Here is a 15,420-nt window from a genome sequence, read left to right as displayed (position 1 = left end):
TTGAAAATCAGCCTAATGAAAACCCTGTGGATCTCAGTAGTATGGTCTGCAGCCGATCACGGGGATGGTGCAGGATCGTGCAGCATTTCGTTCCGTTGTGCCTGGGGTTGACGAGTCGGGAGGCTACTTGATGGCAGCTAACAACGACAAGCAGGCTGGTAAAGCTGATCTGTGGGAAGTTCTGTTAGTTTTCTAAGCTGTGATAGATAGTAGGTTGTAGATACTGAGATTGTCCTTACTAGGAGATATTTGCTGAGGTATTTAGGGATGAAGGGTCATGACATCTGAACCTTAGTTTCAAATGGTTCTGCAAAACAGCAAGAAAAAGGTACATGTGTTTGTATGTGCATGGGAAGAGAGGGAAAGTAAATATGTCAGAATGGTAGCAATTGTTTAACCTAGGTAGAGGCTATGTCATTACTCATTGTTTCAGTCTTTCAGTTTTTCCGTGAGCTTGAAAACTTTCAGAATAAAACTTGGGACGACCAGGTCTACGTACTGACAAAGGCATACATTTTAACCTGTCCCTCCACCCCTTTTTCTCCATCGTTTTCCCCACTGCTCCGTCAATAATTTTCAACAGTTTAATTCTTCCAGTGTTTTTTTTTTAAATACAGGCATCCACGTACACATGCCTACATACACACATACATGCACATTCTTATCTTCATCTTACAAAAAAGGTAGTATGTACAGTTTTGTGCATCTTGCTTTTCTCATAAAACAATGAATATCATCCTCACTTTTTTTGGTAGAGCTTCGTTGTATAAACCACAGTTCATTGTTGTCCCTTATTGTGGATACTTGGATGTTTACAAGACTTGCTACAAATGATGCTGTAGTGAATAATCATGTACACAAGTGGCATTTTGTACTTGAGCAGGTATAAAAATAAATCACTAAAAATGGGATTGCGATATCAAGTGTAAATACACCTGTAATTTATAGATACGCCCTTGTATTCCTACCGGCAGTGTGTGAGAGAGCTTGTTTTCCTCATGGTCTTTTATCAAACTTTGGCATTTTTTTCAATCTAATAGATATATTAGAACATCTGTAAAAAAATTTTTAAAAAAATTTTGGTGAGAATATACACAGCTAAAGAACACCATTTCAGCAGTTTCTGCATGTACAGTTCAGTGACACTGATTACATTCTTCAAGTTGTGCTACCATTCTCGATATCCTTTTCCAAATTATTCTGCCATTGTTATCTTAAACACTTTGTCCCCTAAGCTTCCCATCCAACCTCCAGTCGCCACTGTCACTTTGATCTCACATAGATAATTCTTTAAAAGAGCACAGTACCTAAGACATGCATACTCTACTATGGTAAACTTTTTTTTGGTTTGGTAGTTTGGTTTAAGGTTTAAAGTTTAAAAATTATCTCAGGGAAATAGTTTCAGGGGTTCATCCAGATTCAGTGGCTCCAAAAAGCCTGAATTCCATTGAGAAATTTTGATCCAAACGTTCAGTAATGGTTGCTGGACACCATCCAGTTCTTTTGGTCTCATGGCAAAGGAGGCAGTTGTAGAACAGCTTTTTTTAAATTAAAATAAATTATTACGGAAGATTTCAAACAAGGTTTTAAAGTAGAGAGAATAGAACAGTGGGCCACACAGCTCTAACAATCACTAACTTGCGGCCACCCTTGTTTACTTTGTACTTTCCCTCTTCCTCACTTTATTATTTTGAATCAAATCCTAGACATTTCATTACGTACATTTTGTATGTGTGTGTATTTTTTGTTTTGGTCTGTATTTCTAAAGATAACCAGTTGCTGTTGAGTTGATTGCAACGCATGGTGACCACAAGTGTGTCAGAATAAAACTATGGTCCATAGGGTTTTCAATGGCGGTTTTTTCGGAATTAGATCACCAGGTCTTTATTCTGAGGTGCCTCTGGGTGGACTCCAACCTTCTGGTTAGCAGCTGAATGTGTTAATAGTTTGCGCCACTGAGGGACTACGTTTCTAAAGATTCCTGCTGCCATTGAGTCAGTTCCAGCTCACAGCAGCCTGTAGGACAGAGGAGACCTGCCCCATAGGGTTTCCAAGGCTGTAATCTTCACGGAAGCAGACCGCCACATCTCTCTCCCATGGAGCGGCTGGTGGGTTCAAACCACCGACCTTTCGGTTAGCAGCCGAGTGCTTATCCACTGTGCCACTGTGGCTTCTTATTCTTAAAATAAGGACTCTTTTTTAAGACATAGCCATAATACACACTCAACATAATTTCTCACTATAATTTTAATATCCATTTCTCTATAATGAGTGAGGTTGAGTAACTATGTTTAAGGGCCATTTGTATTTCTTTATCTGTAAACTCTTTTTTTAATGTCTTTTACTTATTTTTCACTTTGATAATTGATCTTCTTTATTTTTAGGAGCTCTTTATGTGTAAATAGAACCCTGGTGGCACAGTGGTCAAGAGCTTGGCTGCTAACCAGAAGGTTGGCAGTTTGAATCTACCAGCCACCCCTTGGAATCCCTCTGGGGCAGTTCTCCTCTGTCCTATAGGGTCGCTATGAGTTGGAATTGACTCGACAGCAATGGGTTTTTTTTTTTTTTTTTTTTTATATTAATAGCTAATTAGCCTTTCGCAATAAGAAGTATTTTTCCAGTTTGTGATTTGATCTCGTAAGTTCTCTGCATGTGTTTTTGTTTGCAGAAGGTTTTGACTTTTAGGTGATAAGATTTATCAATGTCTGTCTTCTTGGCTTTTGGGTTTTGAGTCATAATTTAAAACACTCTGCAAGGCCCACTCCAAAGCTGTAAAGGAATTAACCCGTGTTTTCTTCTAGACGTGTATGTTTTCATGTTTTGGACTTGGATCCATGTGGAGCTTATTCTGATAGGTGATGTGCTGGATCCAGTTTTTATCTTTTTCCAAATTACTACCCAGTTGTTCTAAAACCATTTATTAAAATGTCTCTCTTTAACTCCGATTTGAGATTCTGTCTTTGTCATATACTAAATTCACCATATGTATATTGAGTCAGTTTATTTATTCTAGAAAGTTTCAAGCATATACAAAAGTATGAATCATCAAATATCACCCAGCTTCGTCGATTACCAGTATTTTGGTATTTGTGTTTTTCATCTGCTTCCACTTACCCTCTTATTTTTCTGGAGTATTTTAAAGCTATCTCAGACGTACTATTTCATCTTTAAGTACTTCAATATGTATTGCTAACAGATAAGGATTAAGAAATAATAAAACCACAATGCTGTTATCCCGACTGGCGAAATTAATACTAATTAACACTAAATAATAATTAGTACTCATAACTGAATATTATTCAAATCTAGTTTAGTTTTCTTTGGTTGTTTATAAAGTGTCTTTTTACAGTTGGTTTTGTTCCAAATCAGAATTCATACAAGCTTCTCACATTGCATTTGGCTAATGACTCTTAATTCTTTAAATCTTCCTCCTTAACTGTCTTGTTGAATTTTCTTTACTTATTATTGTCCTGTATGTGTCTTTTTACTGTGATTATTTTGTGATGTCTGTTTGCCTTTTGCTCCTTGTATAAACATTTCAGTCTTCCTTTCGTAAATGATTCTGTATTTTTCTTGATTTCTGTCTGGAGTTCCATCAGCTCTTGTTTCACGTTTTTTTGCTATCAAACTGTTACCCACTGTTGTCTTGGGCATCTGGTCCTCTGTTCATATTTTATGTTCTTTTGGTGCTATGATTGAGTCCTTAAGTTTTTACGTTTATTTTGGAATGTTAGCATACTGTTATCAGCTGCTTTGTGGTAGCATTTCTTTGGTGAGTATTCATTCTCTGTTGGAAAGCTATGCTGCTCATTTTTGTCCTTTTCCTTATGGTTTCTTTGTGTCAGGGCAGATGGAATGCCTTTTCAGTTACTCATTTTTGAATGAGATTGATTCTACTGGACAAATAGCAGAGGAGTTTCCTTGGTTGGAGAGTGGGCTCGAGTAGCTTTCCTACTTCCTAGTGGAAGTGCCCTGTCTTCAGCTCCACTTCTCTGGCTCTGAAGCCTAGTCTAGTTGAGAAAGAATTTTACCTTGACACCTATGCTTCCCTGCCTTCCTCACAACCCTTGCTTTTCAAAGGGATGGGTCTGCTTTTAGAATTTGTATTTTGCTGGTATTTTCTGAGTGCCTCCTGCCCGCCCCCCCACCCCCGTTCAACCCTTCTCTTTTTCTTCTTCCCCCAGCACCCTCCTTTGTAATTAATCTGACTGCTGCTCTGTCATCTTCCTCTTGGGGTGAGGCCCCTCAGTAGCCCATTTTTCCTGTGGCCTCCTGGTGACTTGACATAGATGTTGGTGGTTGGCTTTGTCTTTGATGTCACTGGGCGGGTGTTTTCTCCTTTCGTTGTTCTCAGACGTGGTAAAGTAGTTCCCACTCAGAGTGGGCGCTCTGCGCTCCCCTGACCCACGTACAGTCAGCACACCTGATGGGTCTTGTGCCAGTGCTGTGAATTGGAGGAGATTTGGGTCACATTTCCAAATCAAATTTGATTTACAAATTACAAAGTGCTTTCAATGTGTGCGGTTTTTTATTTTTTATTTTTTTAGCTTTTGTTTGTTTTGATTGTCCTTGTTTCTCTGTATAGTTTTTATATTGATCTTACATATATCTTAATATTTATTCCTGGATATTTTGTCTTTCTGTTGCTAGTAAAAGTGGATTTATTTCCTCTTATCTCTTCAAACGGGTGGTTGCTTACCTGTATTCTCTGTATTGATTTTGTATCTAAGCTACCTCTCTCGTTATTTAGAATAGTGTCATGCATTGAATTGTGTCCCCCCCAAAATGCATGGTCAACTTGGTTAGGCCATGATTCCTAGTATTGTGTGATTGTTCACCATTTTGTCATCTGATGTGATTTTCCGATATGTTGTAAATCCTACCTCTATGATGTTAATGAGACAGGATTAGCGGCAGTTATGTTAATGGGGCAGGACTCAATCTACAAGATTAGGTTGTGTCTTAAATCAGTCTCTTTTGAGATGTAAAAGAGAGAAGTGAGCAGAGAGACAGGGGGACCTGATACCCACAAGAAAGCAGTGCCGGGAGCAGAGCACGTCCTTTGGACCTGGGGTCTCTGTGCCTGAGAAGCTCCTACACCGGGGGAAGATAGATGACAAGGACCTTCTCCCAGAGATGACAGAGAGAGAAAGCCTTCCCCTGGAGCTGGCACCCTGAATTCGGACTTCTAGCCTCCTAGACTGTGACAGAATAAATTTCTCTTTGTTAAAGCCACCCACTTGTGGTATTTTTGTCATAGTAGCACTAAAAGACTAAGACAAATAGTTTAGTTGATTTTCTTAGATTTTCCTGGTATACAAATGCATCACCTCTAGTTAGTAATTTTTTCGTTTTCTTTTCTAAATTTTATATTTCTAATTTTATTCTTTTGTCTAATTGTTTTGACATGTTAATTGGTCGTGGTGATATCGATGATCTTTATTTCAGTCCTGTTCTAGGAATGTCCCTTTTATGTTAAGGAAGGGATCTGTTTATTTTACTAAGAGTTTTAGAAAAATGAAGAATGAATATTGAATTTTATCAAGTGCTTTTCAACATCTGTGGAGAAAACTGGATTTTTTCACTTAGGTCTATTATTTTGGAGAATTACATAGATTTTCTAGTATTAAACCGTTCTTCTATTCCTGTAATTTTGGTGTTTGAAACCTGTGTCATCTCCTCATGAGGTGGTTTTGTATAAATATTCTTTATTTGCATGAGAATACTATATATTCTATAATTACGGAGCCCAAGGTCGTCTATATGTTTGGTAAATCAGACTCACTAATTTTGTTCAAATTTTCTGTAATCTTACAAATTTTGTTTACTTGCTCTAGCAATTCTTGAAATAGGAGTGTTAAAATCTTCCACTGTGATCATGGGTGGATTTATCAGTGTCTCATAATTATTTATGTAGATAGAGACTATTAAATATAAAATTTAAAAAGTTTTATATCTTTCTGGCAAATTGTCCCTTTTAACATATGTGCTGAATTTATCCCTCATAATGCTTTTGGCTGTACTGTCTATTTTATCTACTGTTACTATGGCTAATGCCACCTAAAACCCAAACCAAACCCTTTGCTGTTGAGTCAGCTCTGATTCATATCAACCCTGTGGGAATGGCTCGTGGATTCATACTGCCAGCCTTTTGGTTAGCAGCCAGGCTCTTAACCACTGCACCACCAGGGCTCCTAATGCCACCTAAGTAATGTAATTTGAACCTTAAATTTGTGCGAGATATATTCTCATTTTATGGATTATAAGGGAAGACTTTTCTCCTGTTTTTAAATTTCCTACTCATGTGAGCCAGACATGCTTCTTTGTTGACTGTGTTGCTGGGAGCATAGCCCTTTGATGTTCCCATCTTGATGTGAGGGCGTGAAAGGGCTGCATCTTAGTATTTGGTCATGTGTGTTCCCAAGGCCCTGGTCTCAGGTCTCCGTGAAGGCTTTAAGACACTAGTTAGTCCCTTGGGTTACAGAAGTAACCCAACAGCCAGTCTTCCTGTTGTCAGCTTATACTTATCACTCTGCTTTTCACTTTCTTCTTTGTTTTATTGGCCTGTGGATTTCTTTCACTTTCTTGGCATTTCACCCATGTGTTTAAAGGGATGTCTGCTATATAAACCTGTTGCCATCGAGTTGATTCTGATTCATAGTGACCCTGTAGGACAGAGTAGAACTGCCCCATAGGGTTCCCAAGGCTGTAAATCTTTACAGAAGCAGATTGTCACATCTTTGTCCTGTGGTGCTGCTGGTGGGTTTGAGTCACCAGCCTTTTGGGACGCAGCCTAGTGCTTAACCGCCGTGCCACCAGGGCTCCTTTTCTGCTGTGTAGTATCCTTCATTTTTTAGGTGTGTGATGGGAGAGTTTCCAGGTTACCCTGTGAGCCACAGTGCTGGAAATGCAAACCCTCAACTTAAAGATTTTTTTTAAACCAGTGCTTGGGTGCTTGGTTGAGAAAGAAAAAGAAAAAATTCCTTTTTTTTTCCCCCGACATTTTTCTTTTTAGCATGCAGCAGAATTGATTAAAACAGTGGCATCTCGCTATGACGAATATGTCAACGTGAAGGATTTTTCTGACAAAGTCAGCCGTGCCCTTACTGCAGCAAAGAAGGATAATGACTTCATCTATCATGATCGAGTTCCAGACCTTAAAGACCTAGACCCTATTGGCAAAGCCACACTTGTGAAATCTACGCCCATCAATATACCCATCAGCCAGAAATTCACTGGTAAGTCAAGTGTTCAGATCGACTTTAATCTTCTCATCTTTTCTCCAGCATCAATCAGTATTTTGTAGCTAAAATCACACAATTGCTGTTGTATGCTTTGAATTTATAAATTGCATTCAGGCTGTTCAAAAACATAGATGTGAGAATAAAAATTAAAGCGCTATGGGAGCTTTAGTGAAATTTTAAGATGGAAAATAAATGGTAATAAAGCATATGTAAGGCATACAGCAGAGTAAAAAACAAAACTTTGTATATTTGACTAATGATAAAAACTTAAACATTTGTCATTTTGTTAACATAATGTTTATTTTATTACTTACGGTATTCCCAGTTAGAAGTAAACACATATCGATGTGATTTTAAACATGTAAACTTCTGGAGTCGTATTTGTGTAAGATCAGTAAATGTTATGTTATCCCTGGATATTGTGGATATAGGAAATACGTGGTAGCCTCTAGCTGAGACCCCAAGGATAGTACTCTTAAGTTATTGAGAAAGGGTGGTTGTTTACTTATTTTTATTTAGGAAACACAAAGTGTTTACTATGTGCCATGGACACTTACAAGCGCTGTACAAATATTAGCTCATTTATTTCTCATAACAACCCCATGAGGCGTACGTAGGTGCTGTGATTATCCCTATTTGCCTTGTGAGAATGCTGATGCACAGAGTGGCTAGGTAATTTGCCCAAGATCACACAGCTAGAAAGTGGTAGAGCCGGAAGTGAAACCCTGGCACTGTGGCCCACTCATTAATCCATTTAATCAACATTTGATGTGTTTTCTTACGTATAACTCCTCTTTACCTTACCAAAAATCCCTCAAGCTCAGTTACAAGCACGCAGCTTTAAGAGCTAAGACAATTAAGTTCAAAGAAAAAACTTTCATTATTGCCATTGTCTGTGAATATAGTGATAGAAAAATTCTCTTCAACATTGTGCTATTAATAATGATTAGGTTTTTTTTTTTTTTGTAGCTGTTTTAAAAAAATTTTATTGTGAAATATATATAAAAAAGTATTTGCCGGTTCAACCAATAATGATTTAGTTTTGATCTTTAAATAGTCCGTAGGCCCTACTTATGAATCTGAGAAAGCCAATCTGCACAGGCACTTTGCAGCTCGCGTTTCTGTCTGAACGTTGTGTTGAAATCTCCATCCCTGTTGCAGATCTGTTTGAGAAGATGGTTCCTGTGTCTGTACAGCAGTCTTTGGCTGTGTATAACCAGAGGAAGGCTGATTTGGTCAACAGGTCAATCGCTCAAATGAGAGAGGCCACCACTTTGGCAAATGGGTAGGTAGAGCTTAATGTTCATAAATTTATTTCTGGAGCCCTAAAGTTTGCTGTTTGGTAGTTCTTTTGAGTAATTTTTATGAACATTTTAGTTTTCTAAGCTTGGAGCTAAATACCAAGGTTAGGTAAGATAGCAAACAGAGAGATACACACACACACACACACGCATACATTTCAGGGGGACACTGTATTGACTAAGCCCTAGCAAATATTATTGGAAGAAGTTTAATGATTGAAACAAGGGGAAATGTTTTGATCATTCGTTTTTATTTTAGGAGCTGTTTATTTGAGGAAAATGAGAAGTAATGAACTCTAAGTTAAAGATGCATGATGCATTCAGTATACTGAACTAGTTTTTATTTCTGGTGGATTGAAGACTAAGGAAGTAATTTATTGGTTTAGAAAATTTTCAGGTATAATTTGCACACAATGAAATGTACTCATTTTAGGTGTACGTACCTATGTTTGTTAAATGTATACAGCCTTGTAACCACCACGATAGAGGACATGTCCGCTTCCCTAAAAACCCTCTCATGCCTCCTTCTGTTCAGTCTCCCCTCTCCTGGCCCTGGGCCACCCTGATGTGCCCTTGTCATAGGTTAGTTTTACTTTTTACACAACCTCATATAAAGAAAGTCATTACAGCATATACTTTTTTGTGTTTGGCTTCTTTCACTTAGCATGTTTTTGAGCTTCATCTATATTGTGGGTACGTCAGTTTGATCCTTTCTAATGCTGAGCAGCACCCCATTTTATGGTTACACAACAGTTTGTTTATTCTTTAACCTGTTGAGAGACGTTTGAGTTGCTATGAACATTCCTTTTCAAATCTTTGTGTGGGCCTGTGTTTTTATTTCTCTCAATGGGATCGCTGGGTTGTAGAGTTAGTATACGTTTATAGGAATAAGTTACCAGACAGTTTTTCGAAGTGATCTTTCCATTTTATATGATCTGAGAAGTACAGTTGCCCAGCACCTTCACCAGCACTTGGTATTGCCATTCTTTTTAATTTTAATCATTCTAGTGATTGCAGAGCAGTATCTCATTGTGGTTTAATTTGCATTTCCCATCAACTGAAGATGTTGAGCCACTTTTCGTGTGCTTATTAGCCATTCATATGTCTTTCTTGAAGTGCCTGTTGAAACGTTTTGCTCATTTTTGTTTAAATTGAGTTTTTCTTCTTTTTGAGTTTTAAAGATTTCTTTGCATATTTTGGAGGCAAGTCCTTTGCTGCATATATGTTTGAGGATATTTTTCTCCCAGTTAGGCTTTCTTAATGGTGTCTGTTGAAGAGCAAAAGTAGTTCATTTTGATAAACGTGTGGATTTTAACATTTTTTTTTTTTTAAATCTAACAAGAAACCAACCTAAGTTTAACACGTTTAAAAGGCAGTCTGAGTTTATAGAGGGCTTATTTTCTGAGGAGTTCATTCCACTGTATCATTTCATTTGCCTCTTTTGCCTTATTTCATAGGGATAAGTTTTTTCCCATCATGTAAATGAGGTAACTGAAGATTTGTTATTGTGCTGAGAACAGAAGACTTTTCTGATTCAATGCGTAGATCAGCTGTGTTCTGTTGACATTTTGCCTAGACGATATTTAATTACAACTTTTCTGTGTTATTTGACTTGTTATTGACAATGTAACAATCAAGAGTAGGTGTGATAAAAAGACTGCTTTTTTAAAGATAAAATGATTGACTTAAAATTTTGATTATAGTTGATAATTATTTCTTTCCTGTGTCGGCATATAGACTGAAAGATGTTCAGTATGAGCTTTGAGCAAAGGATATCTAGTGTATTTTGCTGCTATAGGTTTGTTTTTTTTTTTTTTAAACTTTTTGGCTTTTAATTCTGAAATGTGAAGTAATGTAATTTAGTTAAAGATTTTTAATTTTTTCAGTCACTTATTTTGTTTTTTCCTTTCTCTTTGTTTTATTTTCCCATTGCGAAGGCTTATTTCCTTTTATTATTTTTGTTGATAGCTCCATTGCTATTGATTTGGACATAGGAGATCAATGGTTTAAAGATAGTCTAGACCCCTGGGTCGGTACAAAATCGACTCAACAGCAACGGTTTTGGTTTGTTTTTTTAAGATCTCTCGATGACATAATATGTCTCATTTTTGTTTCAGGGTGTTAGCTTCTCTTAATCTTCCAGCAGCAATTGAAGATGTGTCTGGAGATACTGTACCTCAGTCAATACTGACTAAGTCCACATCTGTGGTTGAACAGGGAGGCATTCAAACTGTTGATCAGTTGATCAGAGAGCTCCCAGAACTACTACAAAGAAATAGAGAAATTCTAGATGAGGTACGTTAAAAGTGATTTGTTTTTCAAGTAAAAACGTTGGGATCCCTCCAGACTTTCTGGAACCCTTGAAGCTGGATGAACCTCTGAAACTGTTGCCATGAGATAATCTTTAAACCTTAAACCTTAACCAAAAATATCCCCTGAAGTCTTCTTTAAACCAAACAATAGATTTATTAGTAAAGAATGTCTGCCTTGAACATTGTTCTCTTTTAAGAACTGTCTGTATGGGATCAAATCAACAACAGCAACTTGAAAGATTAGATAGGAAACTTAGTGGGAAGTGAGTTTATGTTAATGGGGGAGGAACAGTTTGGAAAAGGAGGTGAGAATGGTTGCACAATTGAATTAATCAGTGTCACTGTACATGTAGAAATTGTTGAATTGGTATATGTTGTGTTGTATATATTCTCAACAAAAACAAAAATAAGAAGCAAAAAGCACTGCGATTCCTTGGTGTCCAGCGAATCAGGAGTGGAGGGTTCCTCCTGTTGGCTTTCAGAGTGATAGCCATCACCTTGATGAATTTACTGTGGCCCAGAGCCTGCCTTTTCAGCCTCAGGAAAGGAGTTCTGATTGAGTGAGAATGGATTCATTTACGTCTTGTTGTTAGGTGCCGTCAAGTCTGTTCTGACTCCTAACGATCCCGTGTACAGCGGAACAGTGCCTGGTCCTGTGCCATCCTCACAGTTGTTGCTTATGTTTGAGACCATTGTTGCAGCCACTGTGTCATTCCATCTCATCAAGGATCTTCCTCTTTTTTGCTGATGCTCTACTTTACCAAGCATTATGTCCTTCTCCAGGGACTGGTCCCTCCTGATAACATGTCTAAAGTTCATGGGACAAAGTCTCGCCATCCTCACTTCTAAGGAGCATTCTGGCTGTACTTCTTCCAAGACAGACTTGTTTGTTCTTCTGGCAGTCCATGGTATATTCAGTAATGTTTGCCAATGCCATAATTCAAAGACATCAGTTCTGCTTTGGTCTTCCTTATTCATTGTCCAGCTTTCGCATGCCTATGAGGTGATTGAAAATACCATGGCTTGGATCAGGCACACCTTAGTCCTCAAAGTGACATCTGCTTTTTAACACTTTAAAGGGTAAATAAATGTACAGTAATGAAAATCATGTAATCGCCATATAGAATTTGGGTACTATGAGCAATTACTGTCACATAAACTGTTCAAAGTCTTTGTAATTAATGACTTCTTTCCCTCATAGGCATATTGGGTTTCTTGGTGAACATAAAATCAGGTACAGAAAGTTAGGACATCAAATGTTTTATAGGCCTGCTGCATACTTCTTTCAGTAGAGAGGACATTCCCTTGTATTCCTAGTTTGAGTGTTTGTGTCATGAAAGGATGTTGGATTTTGTCATATTTTGTCAGATGCTTTTTCTGCAGCTATTGACATAATGGAGCTCTGGTGGCATAGTGATTAACAGCTCGGCTGCTAACCAAAAGGTCAGCAGTTCGAATTCACCAGCTGCTTGGAAAACCTTTGGGACCGTTCTACTCTGTCCTTGTAGGGTTGTTATGAGTCAGAATCAACTTGATGACAACGGGTTTTTTTGTTTTATTAATTGTGGTTTTTTTCCCTTCATTCTACGAATATGGTTTATTACATGAATTGATTTTCATACGCTGAACCACCCTTGCCTTCTAGGATAAATCCCACTTGGTCATGGTGTATAATTCTTTCAATATCATACTGGATTTGGTTTGCTAAGTATTTTGTTGAGGATTTTGTATCTATAGGGATATTGGTCTGTAGTTTCTTTTGCTTCGTGTCTTCCATGGCTTTGCTATCAGGGTACTGCTACTAGCCTCATAGAATGAGTTAGGAAATGTTCCCTCCTCTTCTCTTTTTGGGAAGAGTTTGAAAAGGATTAATGTTAATTTTTCTTTATGTGTTGGTAGAATTTACCAGTGAAGACATCTGGTGCTGGGCTTTTCTTTGTTGCAGGTTTTTTGATTATTGATTCACTCTTCACTTGTTAAAGGTTTGTTCAGATTTTCTACTTCTTCTGGAGTCTGCTTTGGTAGTTAGTATGTTTCTAGTAACTTGTCCATTTCATCTAGGTTATCTAATTTGTTGGCATATGATTGTTCATAGTATTCTTTTACAATTCTTTTTATTTCTGTAGGTCAGTAGTGATGTCTTCATTTTCATTTCTGATGTTAGTAACTTGAATCTTCTCTTTTTTCTTGGTCAGTCAAGGTAAAGGTAAAGGTCTGTCAATTTGTTGATCTTTTCAAAGAAACAACTTTTAGTTTTGTTCATGCTTTTATTTTTCTATTCACTATTTTGTTTATCTAAACTACGTTTCCTTTTATCTGCTTTTTTTGCATTTCGTTTGTACTTCTTTTTCTAGTTCCTTATGGTGGAAGGTTAGGTTATTGATTTATGATCTTTCTTTTTTAGTGTAGATGTTTACAGCTATAAATTTCCCCTTGAGCACTGTTTTAGCTGCATCCCATTAATTTTGGTATGTTATGTTTTGATATTCTAATTTTCCTTGTGATTTCTTTGACCTGTTGGCTGTATAAGAGTGTATTGTTTAATTTTCACATATTTGTGAATTTTCCAGATTTCCTCCTGTTACTGATCTCTGATTTCGTTCCATTGTAGTCAGAGAAGATACTTGTTTGATTTTACTCTTTTAAAATTTATTGAGACTTACTTTATGGCGTAACATATCGTCTATCCTGAAAAATGCTACAGGTACACTTGAGAAGATGGTGTGTTCTGCTGTTGTTGGGTAGAGTGTTATATATATGTCTGTTTGGAGCCCTGGTGGCACAGTGGTTAAGAGCTCAGCTGCTAACCATGAAATCGGCAGTTCAAATCCACTGGTCACTCCTTGGAAACCCTATGGGGGCAGTTCTACTCTACCCTATAGGGTAGGTATGAGTCGGAATTGACTTGATGGCAGTGGGTTTTTTTTTTTGGTTTTTTTTTTTTTTTTTTTTTCGGTTAGGTAGATCCAGTTGGTTTATATTGTTGTTCTGTTTCCTTGTTAATCTTCTGCCTAGTTCTATTTATTATTGAAAGTAGGGTGTTGAAGTCTCTGACTGTTATTGTTGTACTATTTCTCCTTTCATTTCTGTTAGCTTTTTAATATATTTTGGTGCTCTGTTGCTAGGTGCATAAATGTTTATAATTGTTATATTTTCTTGATGGATTGCCTCTTTTATCATTATATAACATTTTTCTGTATCTCTTTTAACAATTTTGGTCTTAATATCTACTTTGTCTGATATTAATATAGCCACTCCAGCTCTCTTTGGGTGACTTTTTATGGGATATGTTTTTTCGTCCTTCCATTTTCAAAATATTTGTGTCTTGGATCAGAAATGAGACTTGTAAACAGCGTATAGTTGGGCCATGGTTTTTATCCAGTCTGCCAATGTCTGCCTTTTAATTGGAGAGTTTAATCTGTTTACATTTAATGTAATTACTTATAAGGAAGGACTTCCGCCATTTTGCCATTTGTTTTTTATTATCTTTTTTGTCCCTAATTCTTCCATTACTGCCTTCTTTTATGTTAGATGAATGTTTTTTAGTTTACTATTTTGATTCCCTTCTTTTTTCTTTTACTATATATTTTTAGTGGTTGCCCTGTAGATTACAAATAACATCTTAATACAGGAAATCTAGTTTGAATCAGTACCAACTTAGTTTGAATAGTATACAAAAATTTTGCTCCTACAAAGTTCTGTTCCCTTCTTTTACGTTGTTATTGTCCAAATTACATCTTTAAACACTGCGTGCCCATCAACATAGATTTATAATTATTGTTTTATATAATCTTTTAAGTCACGTAGGGAAAAAACAGGCGTTAGAAACCAAAAATACATTAATGCTGTTGTTTACATTTACCACTATAATTACCTTTATGGGTGTTCTTTCTTTATTTGTGTAGATTTGTATTAACTGTGTAGTGACCTTTCATTTCAGCCGTTAGTATTTCTTGTAGGGCAGGTCTGCTAGTAGCAGACTTTGTCTACTGAGTGTCACCTGTTTGGGAGTGTCCTAATTAAGGGGGTTGTCTTTGATCAGACCTCCCACCCTTTTGACCCCAACTTTTTGTCTTATCTCTTAAATTAACATGCTAAGCTCAGTGGTCAGTGACCTATAGCTGGTAGTCCAATTCTAGCTCATGACCTATTTTTATATAGTTCACTAGTTAAGAATGATTTTCGCCACTTTGAAAGAAGAAGAACCATGTATGGCAGAGACCATATATGACCTGCAAAGCTTAAAAGTATTTAGTACCTGATTCTTCACAGCCAAGTTTGCCAGCCTCTGCTCTAAGCTATTGTTGTTATTGTTAGGTGCTGTTAGGTGCCATCGAGTCAGTTCCGACCATAGCGACCCTATAAGAGAGAGTAGAACTGCCCCATAGGGTTTCCAAGGAGCGGCTAGTGGGTTGGAACTGCTGACCTTTTGGTTAGCAGCCATAGCTCTTGACCACCGCGCTGCCAGGCTCCGTCTCTAAGCTATTGGCAGATAAGTTTGCTCTCGCACTTCTGTCCACTGGTGATTAGCATTTTCCTGTGTTTCTGGCCCCTTAATATCCT

At 37.3% G+C, this 15,420-nt stretch overlaps 1 protein-coding gene across 2 annotated transcripts in view; it reads left to right on the top strand.

Moving 5' to 3' along the window:
* PDCD6IP (programmed cell death 6 interacting protein) overlaps positions 1 to 15,420 on the top strand; it is a 70,340-nt gene that overhangs the window by 41,057 nt on the left and 13,863 nt on the right. For both annotated transcript variants that reach the window (XM_004377335.1, XM_004377334.1), the window contains exons 8-10: positions 7,016 to 7,238; positions 8,406 to 8,529; positions 10,663 to 10,840. In XM_004377335.1, the coding sequence (XP_004377392.1) occupies positions 7,016 to 7,238; positions 8,406 to 8,529; positions 10,663 to 10,840 (525 nt within the window). The remainder of the gene's footprint in view (positions 1 to 7,015; positions 7,239 to 8,405; positions 8,530 to 10,662; positions 10,841 to 15,420) is intronic.

This window comes from Trichechus manatus, unplaced genomic scaffold (assembly GCF_000243295.1).
Source record: "Trichechus manatus latirostris isolate Lorelei unplaced genomic scaffold, TriManLat1.0 scaffold00049, whole genome shotgun sequence".
Lineage (NCBI taxonomy): Eukaryota > Metazoa > Chordata > Mammalia > Sirenia > Trichechidae > Trichechus > Trichechus manatus.
This window is presented reverse-complemented; position numbering and strand designations above follow the sequence as displayed.